This window comes from Populus euphratica, unplaced genomic scaffold (genome assembly GCF_000495115.2).
Source record: "Populus euphratica unplaced genomic scaffold, PopEup_1.0 scaffold36.1, whole genome shotgun sequence".
Lineage (NCBI taxonomy): Eukaryota > Viridiplantae > Streptophyta > Magnoliopsida > Malpighiales > Salicaceae > Populus > Populus euphratica.
The window spans coordinates 849,817-864,019 of NW_011499908.1; the positions used below are offsets into that span (position 1 = coordinate 849,817).

Below are 14,203 nucleotides of genomic sequence, written 5' to 3' on the forward strand. Positions count from 1 at the left end.
TCATTATCGTACACTAGCCCTCCATTTTCCTTGCCAGCCAGAAAAAACCCAAAAGGGAGAAGAAAGAAGAATGTTATGGGCTCAAATTTTATAGCTTCAACTCTAAAGCCCAATATAAACAATACATTGCATGGAAACCCTGGGCCATTCCAAAGTCCACTTGAGCACCTACCTTATCAAGCGGAAGACAAGGGCAAAGTCGTCACAGACCTTCTGCTTTCTAATATTTCAAAAACTCTCCAAATTGTCAAGGCGGTTCCTCTGGCCTACCATATAACAGAATCTGGTCTCACCAAAATCACCATTACCATTCACTTTTTTACACATAAAACCTGGCCGATACTCCAGCAAGTCCACCAAAAGTAAAAGGGCAAACACGTAACTAGACTGGTCACTCCCGGGTCCACTTCAGTCCCATTACTCCACCCAACTGCTACAAGTCAACGAAAGTCAAGACACTACCGAACAGAAAATTCCAAACGGCGCCACTTTATCTGCTCTAAAAGGCAGACACGTCGACGTTTTAGTGGGACATATCAGTAATTCGAAGGAAACCCTTGTCCATAACCGGAAAAAAGGAATCCGAAACATCAGCCCCAATGTTTACTGTTCACGTTTTGCAGTTAGGCAGGTCGGTATTTCACAACACAAAAAAGGAACTTGTTTTTTACAGGGAGAGAAACGCAGGAAAACAGAAACCGCAAAAATGCAAAATCAAACTGAAAACAACAATGATGCAATGAGACTAACAGAAGGGGAGAGAGAGAATCAGATGGATTCGCCGACAGGTGGAGATGGTGGAGCTGAGTCAGGTGAGCTCGGTGGCGGAAGTGGTGGAAGCGGAGGGACAAATGGTAAAGTGAAAGGACCGTGGTCACCAGAGGAAGATGCGGTACTGAGTCAACTAGTGAGTAAGTTTGGAGCGAGGAATTGGAGTTTGATAGCACGAGGAATACCAGGGAGGTCTGGGAAATCTTGTAGGCTTAGATGGTGTAATCAGCTTGATCCTTGCCTCAAGCGCAAGCCTTTCACTGGTATAATTCCAAAATCTAACAACTCCATTTACTGTTTCCTTTATCTCTTTTTGTTTTTTCATGGGTTAAGGGGATTTTTATTTTTATTCTTGTTGATTTTTCTGTTTTTTTCTTTTAATGTTGATTGTAGATTTTTTTTTAGTCTTTTGTTAAATGTTGGGAATTTGGACCGTACTCGAACTTGTCAGTTGTTTCTATTGTTTATTTATTTTTTTTCCATTTAAATTTGTTTTTTTTCACGTGGATTGATAAATTCTGTATAGGGGTTTTGACATTATGAATGATTTGTAAATTTTAAGCTTGTTTCAATAGCAGTTGTTGTGTGAAAGAATGGATTTGAAAATTCCTGATGCCGAGCATGGATATTTTGTTTATTTTTGGGTTGTTAGATTGAGTTTCTAATATCTTTGAACATTGAGATCGGGCTGTATGCATTCGAGTTTAATGTTTGATTTCAAAGGTGGTGGTCTTGGAGGGTAAAGTTTGGTTGGAGGAGGGGGGGTTATCATAGGTTAAATGATTGTCGACTTGGCAATCAAGTTGAGGACATGTAGGTTGATGCAATGGCGGGTGCTATTAGGTGTTAGAACACTCAAAATCTGTTGTAAACTCTGCTAAGCACGCTTTACATAGGTAGTTGAGTATGCCCATCTGTTCTATCTACCATTTTATTTGTCAATACGTCGTCCAAATAGATAAACTAGAAAAGTGTAGTCGTGTACAAGTGAAGTGTGAATTTGTCATGGATCACTAGTTGTGATGGCATGGTTATGTTCTTGCTCTCCTAATCATTATAAAGATGGTCCGTTTTCTTTTTTATTAAACTTGTTTTGCATTCCTACCAATTGTGATGTTTTGTTTTCTGTGGCTTCTTCTCAGCTGTTGTTGTTCATGGCCTGAAAAAGATGCCTGATTTCAGTTTGTGAATTATTTGAACGCAATGGTCCAGTCATTTAAAGGCTCAATGGTAAAAGCAAAGGGATACTTTTAAGTCGATCAAGGTGTCTGAGAGTAAAAAACATTTTAAATAATCATATGTTCAAATAAGCTCCAGTTTTGGTATTCCCATTTCTAGGAGATGCCAATTTCTTGATGATGATGTTTTACACAACTTGCATTTGTTAAGTTTACATATGAATAACGTAACATAATGTGACAGGATGTTCTGGTGAATACAATTTCTCTTATACTTTATTTTTTCATTCCAAAGTCTTGCTGCATGTTGACATGTTGCTTAAGTTTTTCCTTATTAAGGATGTTAGGAGATAAACAAATTATGGCTAGGTAATGTCTGGTCTCGGAAGTGAGTTATGGGCTTAGGGCCTTAACCAGTAAGATGACCTAGTTTGGTTTTGATGGGATTGCCATTTTGGTATTAAATCGGGAATTTAGCTGGAGTAGGATAGGATAGCACCACACAGGATGTAGCCTGGAATTTGTATCTTGGGGAAACTGTTCATAATCCTGGCAATCAATTGTAGTCTTCTGGAGGAGTTCAGGATTATTCTGAAGAAGAATTTTACCTAAGCACGTTTCTTATTAGTATTTGCTGTTTAGCCATGTTAGATACAGATTGACGACACAAGACACTTCTATGCACAAGCACGTTCACATGCTTCTGGTGGGCAATAGTTGATCCCCAGGTGATGTGTCTATATGATGATGTCACAGGTTCACAGCATGCGTGAGGCACTTGAACTTCAAAGGATATAATGAATATACTAATCTATGGTAACATAACACAAATAACATTCAGCTAACCTTTAGGACAGAAGAAAGATTTCTTTACCTAATCTATTCTTGAATTTGTATCTTCGGGAAACTGTTCATAATCCTGGCAATCAATTGTAGTCGTCTGGAGGAGTTCAGGATTATTCTGAAGAAGAATTTTACCTAAGCACGTTTCTTATTAGGATTCGCTGATTAGTGATGTTAGATCTGAATTGACGCCACAGGACACTTCTATGCACAATCATGTTCACATGCTTCTCGTGGGCAATAGTTGATCCCCAGGTGACGTGTCTATACAATGATGTCACAGGTTCACAGCATGCGTGAGGCACTTGAACTTCAAAGGATATAATGAATATACTAATCTATGGTAACATAACACAAATAACATTCAGCTAACCTTTAGGACAGAAGAAAGATTTCTTTACCTAATCCATTCTTGAATTTGTATCTTCGGGAAACTGTTCATAATCCTGGTAATCAGTTGTAGTCTTCTGGAGGAGTTCAGGATTATTTTGAAGAAGAATTTTACCTAAGCACATTCCTTATTAGTATTCGCTCTTTAGCCATGTTAGATCTGAATTGACGCCACAGGACAGTTCTATGCACAATCATGTTCACAGGCTTCTGGTGGGCAATAGCTGATCCCTAGGTGACGTGTCCATACAATGATGTCACAGGTTCACAGCATGTGTGAGACGCTTGAACTTCGAAGGATAGAATGAATATACTAATCTATGGCAACACAAATAACATTCAGCTAACCCTTAGGGTAGAAGAAAGATTTCTTTACCCAATCTATTCTTGCATTGTGCTTTCATGCATGCAAGGATAATTGTGCAAATTCCCAACTCTCATTTGCAATTACACTCTTTCCAAACTGGAAGTGATTAGTTTTTTATTAGTTTTTTAAAATGATGGTAAGTTATTCTTATTCCCCTAAAATTTTGTGTTGGTTGCACAATAATCGTTGTGTTCCTAATCAGTACAGTTGTACCTAAGATTTTCCATACAATGAAACTTTAGTCCCTCTGTTATTCCCCACTAAAGTATTCTTCACAAGAACACTATTGTGTAGGTTGTAGAAACAAGACTTGAGTTTAACCGTATTGAAACCTCAGAGACTTGAAAGAGAACCTTAAAATTGTTGAATTTCTAACATTTAGGTCTGTCCAACTTGTCCTTCTTTCAAAACTCGTTGCAAGGGTGAAAGCTTACAAGCTTGCTCAATCAGAAAGGTGCAGGTGTCATTGTATGGTAGGAATCTCTAAATGCCCTCCCAAGGAACTTTGTCAGTGGGATGATAACTGTGTGATGGCATTTTGGGAACTCTTGATGTTCTTTGTTCATGTGTTTATTATCAAGCTCAATGATAACTCACTGCCGAGTTCCATGTTGCGAAGTAAATTATTCATGTGAAGTTTGGATTTCCTTTTTTCTTTTGTGTGTGTAATGTGCAAATTTTAACCTTCATATGCTGGCTATTGGTACAGATGAAGAAGATCGCATTATAATTGCAGCTCATGCAAAGCATGGAAACAAATGGGCAGCAATTGCGAGGCTCTTGCCAGGTAGAACTGATAATTCAATCAAGAATCATTGGAACTCTACTCTAAGGCGCCGATGGGCAGATCTGGTAAGGTTGAAACCAGGAACCAGTGATGTGATGGAAGATGGCAGCAATGAAAGAACAAGGGCATCGTCAGAAGAAACTCTTTCAGTTTGTGATGTCAATTCATCCTTGCCCCTGGAAGTAAGAGATGTCACAATGGACGATCAACCCAGCCAGCATGAAGACAAAGCTCAAACAGACAACATTTCTCAAACAAATGAGGTCAATTTTGCATCGGAACCAAATGGAAATCCCACCCTTCCTCGTCCTGTGGCACGTGTTAGTGCATTTAAAGTTTATAATCCTCTCAATGATCCAAAATTGGGTTCTGGGCTTACAAGAACAATTCCAACTCATGGCTGTTTGGTTCAAACACCCAAACCAGACTCGGGATCTTGCAAAATCCTTGAAGATGTTCATTGTGAGCCCATAGTTCCTTCACGATGTGGGTATGGTTGCTGTGCAACCCCGAGCGGGGGTCATCCTTCAAGCTCTTTGCTGGGGCCTGAGTTTGTTGAATATGAGGAGCCCCCTCCTTTCTCAAGTCAAGAATTGATCTCAATTGCTACAGATTTGAACAATATTGCATGGATCAAGAGTGGTCTTGAGAATAGCAGCACTGGGATACCTAGCAATGCTGCAAGCTACCGAATGTCTCAAGGTACTTCTGTTGGCTCACAAATGGGAATGTGTGAGCAGAATTTAAGAAATGGTCATATGCGTTTTGAGGAGGGAAGAAACAAATTGATGGGCACAATGGCAGGTACAATATCAACCCAGATGCCTGCTTGAACTTTGGCAATGGATGCTGAAGTGGAGACCAAACCTGTTACTGATTTCCTCTTGCGACACTGCTTTATTATAGGATGGTATAGGTCAAATTAATTCAGTTGTCATCAATTATTTGCTTTTTATAGAAGTTAAGAAATGATTTCACGTGGAGGTTCTTCATTCCTGGCGAAGAGATGATGTCATTTTTTATACAGCCACAAATATGTTTCTGAAAAATGCATTCAAGACTCCACGCAGTAGAAGAATGAAACTGGATTGTATCCGCCATTAGGTGCTTAAGCTTTCTCAGCCATGATGCTTTCTTATGCGTGATCTTTAGGTCCTTGGCCATTACAGTTACCGGTTATAAAGCTTTGCTCTCTTCCTCGGCTCTATTCCTCGTCCTGTGGCACACATTAGTCCATTAAAACAATTACTTGTGCAAGCAAGACTTCGTTTTTTAGGCAAAGTCGATGGATAACTCCTCTGTGGCTGCGTCACTCGTCACAGGAAAGAAAAATCCGCATGCTTCTTTTCAACGAGCTGCGGCGTACGGGTCCTCGTTTAGCAATATATTACGTGTGCGTTTTGATAATACAATGCAAGTGTTTTTCTTTGCTTATGATGTATTGAGGTTTATTTTTTAAAGTATTTTTTATTTAAAATTATTTTTAATATTAATATATTAAAATAATCTGAAATATTAAAAAAATATTAATTTTAAATAAAGAAAAAATAGTAAAAAAATCTATTTTTTAAAATATTTTTAAAATATAAAAACAAATAGAGTCTTTAGATTAAAAAAAAAATTGGATAAAAATATGATAGTAAACTTATATCTTTCTGCCTATAAGTTATGATTTAAAGTGTTATTTTGTTAAAAAATATATTAAAATTATTTTTTATTTTAAAAAATTATTTTTATATTAATACATTAAAATGATTTGAAAAAATATAAAATAAATTAAAAAATAAATTTAAATTTTTTAAAATTACAATTTTAATTATATTCTCAAACACTGTTAATTTGGGATTTCTCGAAAACTAGGACTGGGTTGGGCTTCAATTTTCTCACATAAATAGTAAGTACATCAAGGTTCTGATCTCTCAAAAATTGGTTGGGATCATTTTTTTATTGTGTTACGCACTGCATCATGGGCAGCCCAATTTTATTTTTTTTGTAACGATGAAAAATATACTAAGGTAATGCAAGTATTTTAATAAAAGATAAGATACGATTTATTAACTTAATCAAGTTTAATAAGTTCAGGTTATTTAAATTACACAAAAAAAAATACAGCAATAATAAATAAACTAAAAAAAACCACACTTAAAAAAAAACTTATGACATTTATTGAAAGTTAATTAAATATTAATATGAAGTTTAATTATTAAACAACTTAACGATAAATGATGACATTAAAAAAAATAAAAAAAAACCTTGAGTTAATCGAAGTCAACTCACTAACCCTGTAACCTTTAGACACAAGATTGAGATAAACCCACCGAAGAAAAAGTGAAAGAAAAAACAAAAAAAAAATCAATTCCTCATAAATCAAATGTCAAGGAAAGATATTGAAAAAAAAATTAATTTTAAATATGACCTGAAAATTATTAAAGTCAACCGGTGCTAACCTTTAAAACTCGTAACCTTGGTTATGAGTCCGAGACGACTCATATGGAAGGAAAAATCTAACAAAATAATATAGAAAAATTCTAAATTAATAAAATGTTGAGGGATGAAAAAAATTAAAAATAAAATAAAATAAGATCCAGGACAAACGGTGATAAAAGTAATGAGGTTAAATTTGATATAAAAATGATTTGAAATCAAATGTTAAGGGATAAAATTATAAAAAAAATTTATAAGGCAAAAAAAAAGGAAAGAACAATTAAAAAACAATGACCAAATTTGATATTATGATCAAATAAAACCACTTGATGAGGAGTGAGATTAAAAATAAAAATTAATTAAAAAATAAAAATAAATAACAATTAAAAAAATAATAATCAAATTGAATTAAAAAAATAATAAAAGAACACCTTTGTATGTTGTCATGAAGAAAAGAGAAAAGAGTCCACACGAGCCCAACTAGCACTCTTCTGAATACACACGTAACATCAATAAAAAAGGGTAATAGAGTGCTTCAATCTTGAAAAATAAAATTTAAAAATGGGTTATCTCCGCACACGATACTTAAAAGTGCAAGCAACACTCACTAGTAACTTATTTTTGTTGATAATAATCTTAATGAATGTTAAGAAACCAAATCGCCCAGGTCAACATATCAACCATTAAAAAAAACTAGTTTGAAATTACAATTAAGTCTTTGGAGGCAAGCTTCGTAAAAAATTATTTTAGAGATAATTCAGTATTTACATCGTGCTTCAAAATGTAGAAAGAATAAATAGCTCTTTATAAACCTTTAATAATTTCGCTTGTAAAAATAGTAAAGTCTTTGTAATATATATACTAGTGTTCGTGCTACGTTGTAGGTCAATGTTATCTTTTTAGTAAAATATTTAAGGGTCCCAAATGTGTTTTAAAAAAATTCAATAACTTGTGTTATAGCTCTGACCAACTAAATAAGTTGGTTTTATTTGAATTATATGGAAAAAAAAGGGCAAGATGATCATGATAAAATGAGAAAAAACTATTTATCTAATAGGGAAAAGAGAAATCAATTGCCTGACTATATTTAACGAGTTTATCTATTAAAATCAACTTGCAATAGAAATTGATATGTATATAAGATTTATTGAATAAAAAAAATACTATGATTGCATGCATTGAAAATATCATAAAAATTAAATATTTAATTTATATAAAATATATATAAAAATTATAAATAATTATACTAATATATTAAAAAATTAAACTATAATAACTCGACCTAACCTATTATATATTGTTTGCTTTGGGCCTTACCATCATTACGATTTTGTTCCTAGTGACGATATATTGTTTGCTTTGGGCCTTATCATCATTACGATTTTGTTCCTGGTGATGTGAGCCAATCTTTGAGTCAGTCTCCCCAAAACACGTATGACAAGTTAACAATTAGTACTCTTGATAAGACTAGCTACCACTCTCTCACCCCTTGATGTGAGGTATTACAATTTACCCCCTTTAAAAAGCCTGACGACCCAGTCAACACAATCGGATAGTCAGTAAGGTCGACTGTAATACCAAATGTAACAATCTGACCCAACCAGCCATATATTGTTCGCTTTGGTCTTTACTACCTTCATGATTTTGTTCATGGTGACACGAGCTCATTTTTGAGCCTGATACTCTAAAACACATATGACAAGTTGGCAACCAATATTCTTAATAAGGTCAGTTGTCACTCTCTCACCTACCGATATAAGATATTACATAAACACATCCGATATAATAAAAAATAATTGCTATTTAAAACAAGGCTAAAAAAACCAAAAAACAATCACAAGAATAGATGTATCAATTAAAAAGTTATTTAAAAATTATTAAAAAAACACAATATATATATATATATATATATATATAAGACCAGGCATTGTTGGGCTTGGTAAGTTAGGCTAAATGCGCAACTCAGCGAGAAAAAGCTCCCATGCGGGAGCCTTGATGATTGTTATTATGTTAAAGGGGCAAATAACTTGTTATACGCCCCAATTACTTGAAAAAAAAAAAGAAGACAATGTGTCGTTCGAGTCCCCTAAAATCTGACAATTAGTAGATTGAAAAAATAAGGTTGCTGTTTTTTCACCAAAAAATCTATTCTCAACCCATTTTGATAAAAAAACATAAAAAGCATTATAAGAATTTTGTTGAACCAATTCATGACCTCTAAAAACAGTCGTACAACCCAAAACTAAAAATATTTTTGAGATCATGTATGTTTTTGTTAGTGTTTTCAAGACAAAACAACACATAATCACAACCTTTTTTGTCATATGAAACCATTTGATACAAAAATAGATCATTTTGATGATTGAAATAGTCGTTATCAATAACTTTCTCTCTCAAAATTGGAATTGAGCGACCCCCATTTTCTCCACCAAAAAAAAATGAAAAAAATTGATATGAAAATTAAATTTTTGATAATTAGAGGGATCAATTAAACATTATAGCTAAAAGGATAGAGAATTGAAATAAACTTTGCAAACCAATTTAAAAGATATCATCTATTTTATCTATTTTTTTCATTTTAATTTTCTATATTTTAATTCAACTCTCTCTAAAAAATCATATGCAATTTAAGTTATAATTTGAGTTAAGAAGAGTTTTATTATATAAAATAAAAGTTTGAAATCAAATTAAAAATTTTTAAAAAATTCACAAAATTATTTGCATGTCTTTATGTGCAATAAATTATGAGATATTTAGAAATAGAATAGTAGCCGTGATTTAAAGTATTTTTATTTAAAAAAATTATTAAAAAATTATTTTTTATTATTTTTAAAATTATTTTTTGATATCAATATATCAAAAAAATAAAAATATTTTTTATTTTTTATTTTTTAAAAAAATTATTTTTTTATATCAGCAAACTACAACAATAAAAAAAATATAATTTTTACCGCTATACCCTACAATGTCTTAATCTAATCCTCAACAGCTCCACTGGCAGCCTCCTCCACTATACCACATTTGACCAAATAGTAAACTTAAGACAGTGGATAATTACGTCAGGTATCAAAAATGGCGAAAACATCATTTACAATCATGGCATAGCAGCTGATCTGCAGAACTCTCCTTTTCATAAAAGACAAGACAGTCATATAAGAGCACATGATACCTGGGAAGTCCGCACTACCCTTATCGCATCATGACTTGTATAGAAAAGCATGGGCAATATTGACATCTTGAGAGCTTAAAGCAGACACACCTCATCAAAATCAGAGTGTGTACAGGTTCCCGAGGCATATTTCAACGCCAATCAGATAAAAGCACCAAAGAGGACAACTGAAATCTTCTTTTGACACCTACATTAGCCCATGCTGCCTGAGGAAAAATAACAGTTTTTGATAGGTCACTTCAACATCAAACCATCTTCTAAATCCCTTCTTGCCTTTCTAATTTCTCTCCTCTAAGCCATTTTAGCTCCCCATGTTGTTCTCTGCACCAACTCTGCCAGTCATGCAGATAAACAATGAAAGCACACAAACACAAGATCACAATATTAAAAAAGAGAAGCTAGCAAAAATCTTCCAATAGCATTCCCTGTACTCTCTTTCTCTTTACTACAGGTTCGGTTCAAAACTGACTGACACGCACGAGATGGGGGTGACAGATAGATAGTACCTCAGACTGTCCAGTGCCAAGTTGTTGAAAAAGTCTTGGGAATTATTCACCCATTTGTCTTTGCGTACCAGAGGTTTTGGAGCTTAAATAGAGCTCTTCTTTACCTCTGGCAGGCATTGATGATCTCTGCCTCACCAAGCCATTACATGAAGATTCGCCAACTGGGTTTTAAAAATGGAAACTTTACAAAAACCCCATGTTGTTGTTGTTGTTGATGATGATGATGTTGATGTTCTAAATGAAAGTAGTCACAACCACCACCACCAGCAGTCAGACGATGAAGGGCAAAGAAGGTCTTCAGGCCAGTCTGGTTCTTGCAGTGAGATTGTGAAGGAGAGTGGATCTTCTGTGTCAGAGGTGGATCTGGAATATGGGGCACCAGAGATAAAGTTACATTTGGCTAAAGATGAGAGGGACTGCAGGATTTGTCATTTGAGCTTGGATGCAGGGAGTCTGGAGGGTGGAGTGCCTATTGAACTGGGTTGTTCTTGCAAGAATGATTTGGCTGCTGCTCATAAGCAATGTGCAGAGGCTTGGTTCAAAATTAAGGGAAACAAGTAAGTAGATAAAGAAAGTACAAAACTGATCTTTTTGATGTGTTTCTCCATATCTTTTGGTTCTTAGCATTTCTCAGTTTAGATGTTGTGCTCTTAATGCCACACTACAAAAAATATAGTAAAATGTAGTCCTGCAAATGATTTTTGACAAGTGTATGGAGATGCCTATTTGTTGATTCTTGGGATTTTTTAGTCTTTTTTTCCAGGTAAATAATTATGATGAAATGTTAAGGTCTTGATCATGGCATTACTAGTTTGTCAGGGGTTTCTACAACTTGTTAGTCAACTAAGACAACGATGGGATTACTAAATGGGTGTCATATATGGGTTCAAATCTTGTTTCAGATGGTCATTTGCCTAAAGTTGGTGCTTTTGGAATCTATCGGTGGAGATACGTGCCAATTTTTTTTGTGAATACACAAGCCTTGAGGGAATATTTGGTGAAAACACCGGCGAGAATCGCCGAGCTCGATGCTAGGAACATGTTAATGGGGACGTAATTTAGAATAAACATATAATCATTTAAGAAATATTTAATATTATATATAAATATGTTAAACAAAATAGTGTATTAAATTTCATGAAATTGTCTGGAGGTTGTTTTTAGTGAGATTATTTACAATGATTATTCATAACCGTGTTTATTTAGAAAATTATCTCTACTAATTTCTTGAAAGTTGTTAGCTCATAATACAGTCTTCCCTTGTAAAAATTGTTGTGCTCATCATTATATGGTAGTATTCTTTCTTTATTTTCTAGAATTGTAATTTTGGAGGATGAAAACTCTTAGAATGCAAGGGCATATAATTTAAGTATATTACACATTATATAGGTTTGTGGAGAAATTATAAAAGATTGTATTCAATGGATTGAGAACTTATATGATTGAATTTTTTTTCTTTTTTCATTTGAAGATAAAAAACTCTTAGAATGACTTTAGAATTTCTAAAAGACCTAAAATTTAAATATTATATAGATCGATCTCTACTTTGCTGGTATAGTCTTAGTATCTGTCTTGGTTTGGCCATGGATTGGATGAGAGTCTGTAGCTTCTATGTCAATAAATTCAGAATGACAACTGACACGGGCTTATTTTGATTGGTATTTCATCTTCTCGTTCTTTTCCTACACAAAATGGAAATTATTCTCCATGAACTCATGCCTTTGTATGAGTAATCATGTGTTCTATCGAGTGCATAGCATTTTCAACATGAGAGATCATCTACATCATGCTTCTGTATTTGCTTTGAGAATGACAGGTTAGAAGTGTTAATGGACGGTAACATTGCCAATAGCTATTTCCTGTCTTTATCTTGTGTTTACCTTATGGAATGTATTCCTTCCTAAAATTGTATTGATTTGGGTTTAGATAGATTGTCATAGTATCCACATAAACCATGTGAATTGTGTTGGTTACAATTTAAGATCAATTGTTTTGGTGATATTTCTTTAAAAAATCTGATTGCAGAACCTGTGAGATTTGTGGATCAATTGCACGAAATGTTGCTGGTGCAAATGAAACTGGGTCGGCAGAGCAGTGGAACCAGGCCAGTGATGTTGCCGTGACAGCAGCACCATCCGTTCAACCCGCAGATACACGAAACTTCTGGCAGGGCCACCGGTTCTTGAATTTCCTCCTAGCATGTATGGTCTTTGCCTTTGTAATCTCCTGGCTGTTTCACTTCAATGTACCCTCTTAATCTTGTAAGGGGTCTTTCTTGTCTCCTGGATTTGACGATGGAAGAGAAGGAGACGAGCATCATGGTCTGAGCTCTGCCGCAGGTACCAACCTGTACCCATTGTACGTTCTGTTTTCCCATAAAGTTAGCGATTCCCTTATCTGCTTGCTGTCGATAGTAGTAATAGAGCTTGAATGAACACTGTGATTTAGGTTGTATTATTGTCGATTGTATTCACAGAATCAAGGATAGCACCATCCAATGTTGTGAGTTTGATTTTCTTTCAGCATTTATATTACGATGCTAGTGTTCTCAGCACATCCTCTCAACTTTCTCTGCTTTCTGTCTGTCAATCCATCTTGGATGGAAAAACTTTGTAGCCGCACCATTCAAGTTATGTCAGCTGTAAACAACGCATCGAGATCTGCTTTTTAGCATCATTTGGAGGTTTCTTGTGCCATCTCAATTTCTTATATCTATTTATAATTATGGGGCTGGATGATGCTAGGGCCATGGCGAGGGGGGCCCCATGGGATTCCTCCATTCTGGAAAGGATTGGAAAGGTCCAATGAGGCCTATACATTTTTCATGCGGTGGATTCGTTAGAATAAACTAATTGTGCTTGACAGCCTTTTTTCTACTCGATCCATCTACATGTATCATGAGTCAGGGCCCCCTGGTCGGGCGTCACTCTTACTAAAAAACACAGAGAATTCGCAAAAAGAAGGGATTGCTGTGCTGTGCTGTGTCACCCCATTCCTCGACAAGGGAAAAAAACAAAAAAAAAAACAGAAAATTAAGGGATCTATCTAACAATAGGCGTGCCAAGAGGGCTGGCAATTAGCCAAGAAGCAATATTTGAGATGATCTCGGATCCTGGAATGATTAAAGTAGTTATTTTGTTTTTTTGAAGTATATTTTAAAATGTTTTTCGGGTATTATTATAGTAGTTGTTAATTTTTAAAGTGTTTTTATTACTGAAAATGTATTAAAATAATTTATTTTAAAAAAAAATGCACTGTAATTTCATAAATAAATGTATTTTGAATTGATATTTTTTAAGTATTTTTAAACGATTTTAACGTATTTTTTAAATTAAAAATATATTTTACAAAAACATTCTTCATCACATTAATAATTGTACACTAATAGTTTGGGCCGGGTGTGTAACGCTTAATGTTGGGCCTGGATAGATTGGCTCGGCTGCCGTGTTCCATTTCCGTAGCATAGGTATATGCCGTGCCCGCACACACCTGCTAACCTGCTTTCCGTTCTCTCTTCCGAGTTTCGGCTTCATGCAAGTAAACAGAGGGCTACTTTTTCATTTTTCTTTTTTCAAAATAACAATATTGTTAAAAAAAACCTGTGAACTTGAGGCTTTTTTATATTTTAAAAATATTTTTTAAAAAAATTATTTTTTTTTCTTTGGGTCAAATTAAGATTTTTTTAATGTTTTCAGATATTTTGATATATATATTAAAAATAATTTTTAAAATAATTTTTTTTTTTAAAAATAATTATAATCACACATC

General features: G+C 34.3%; 2 protein-coding genes across 2 annotated transcripts; both read left to right on the top strand.

The window, feature by feature from the left end:
* The first annotated feature begins 588 nt into the window (after positions 1-588).
* On the top strand, positions 589-5,448 carry LOC105133644 (transcription factor MYB76-like). Its single transcript, XM_011037725.1, has 2 exons — positions 589-1,034; positions 4,259-5,448. The coding sequence occupies exons 1-2, from the start codon at positions 707-709 to the stop codon at positions 5,167-5,169; spliced, it is 1,239 nt and encodes a 412-aa protein (XP_011036027.1). The 5' UTR covers positions 589-706; the 3' UTR covers positions 5,170-5,448.
* Positions 5,449-10,061: 4,613 nt separating this feature from the next.
* On the top strand, positions 10,062-13,131 carry LOC105133645 (E3 ubiquitin-protein ligase MARCH8-like). The gene is made up of 2 exons (XM_011037726.1): positions 10,062-10,992; positions 12,461-13,131. Exons 1-2 carry the CDS (start codon positions 10,610-10,612, stop codon positions 12,690-12,692), a joined length of 615 nt encoding a protein of 204 aa, XP_011036028.1. The 5' UTR covers positions 10,062-10,609; the 3' UTR covers positions 12,693-13,131.
* Positions 13,132-14,203: the final 1,072 nt, after the last annotated feature.

Bases quoted from the DNA above. Each gene is read 5' to 3' on its own strand.
- LOC105133644 (XM_011037725.1), top strand. From the start codon at position 707: ATGCAAAATCAAACTGAAAACAACAATGATGCAATGAGACTAACAGAA. The intron at 1,035-4,258 runs GTATAATTCCAA...CTATTGGTACAG, and splicing joins CAAGCGCAAGCCTTTCACTG to ATGAAGAAGATCGCATTATA.
- LOC105133645 (XM_011037726.1), top strand. From the start codon at position 10,610: ATGGAAACTTTACAAAAACCCCATGTTGTTGTTGTTGTTGATGATGAT. The intron at 10,993-12,460 runs GTAAGTAGATAA...ATCTGATTGCAG, and splicing joins TTCAAAATTAAGGGAAACAA to AACCTGTGAGATTTGTGGAT.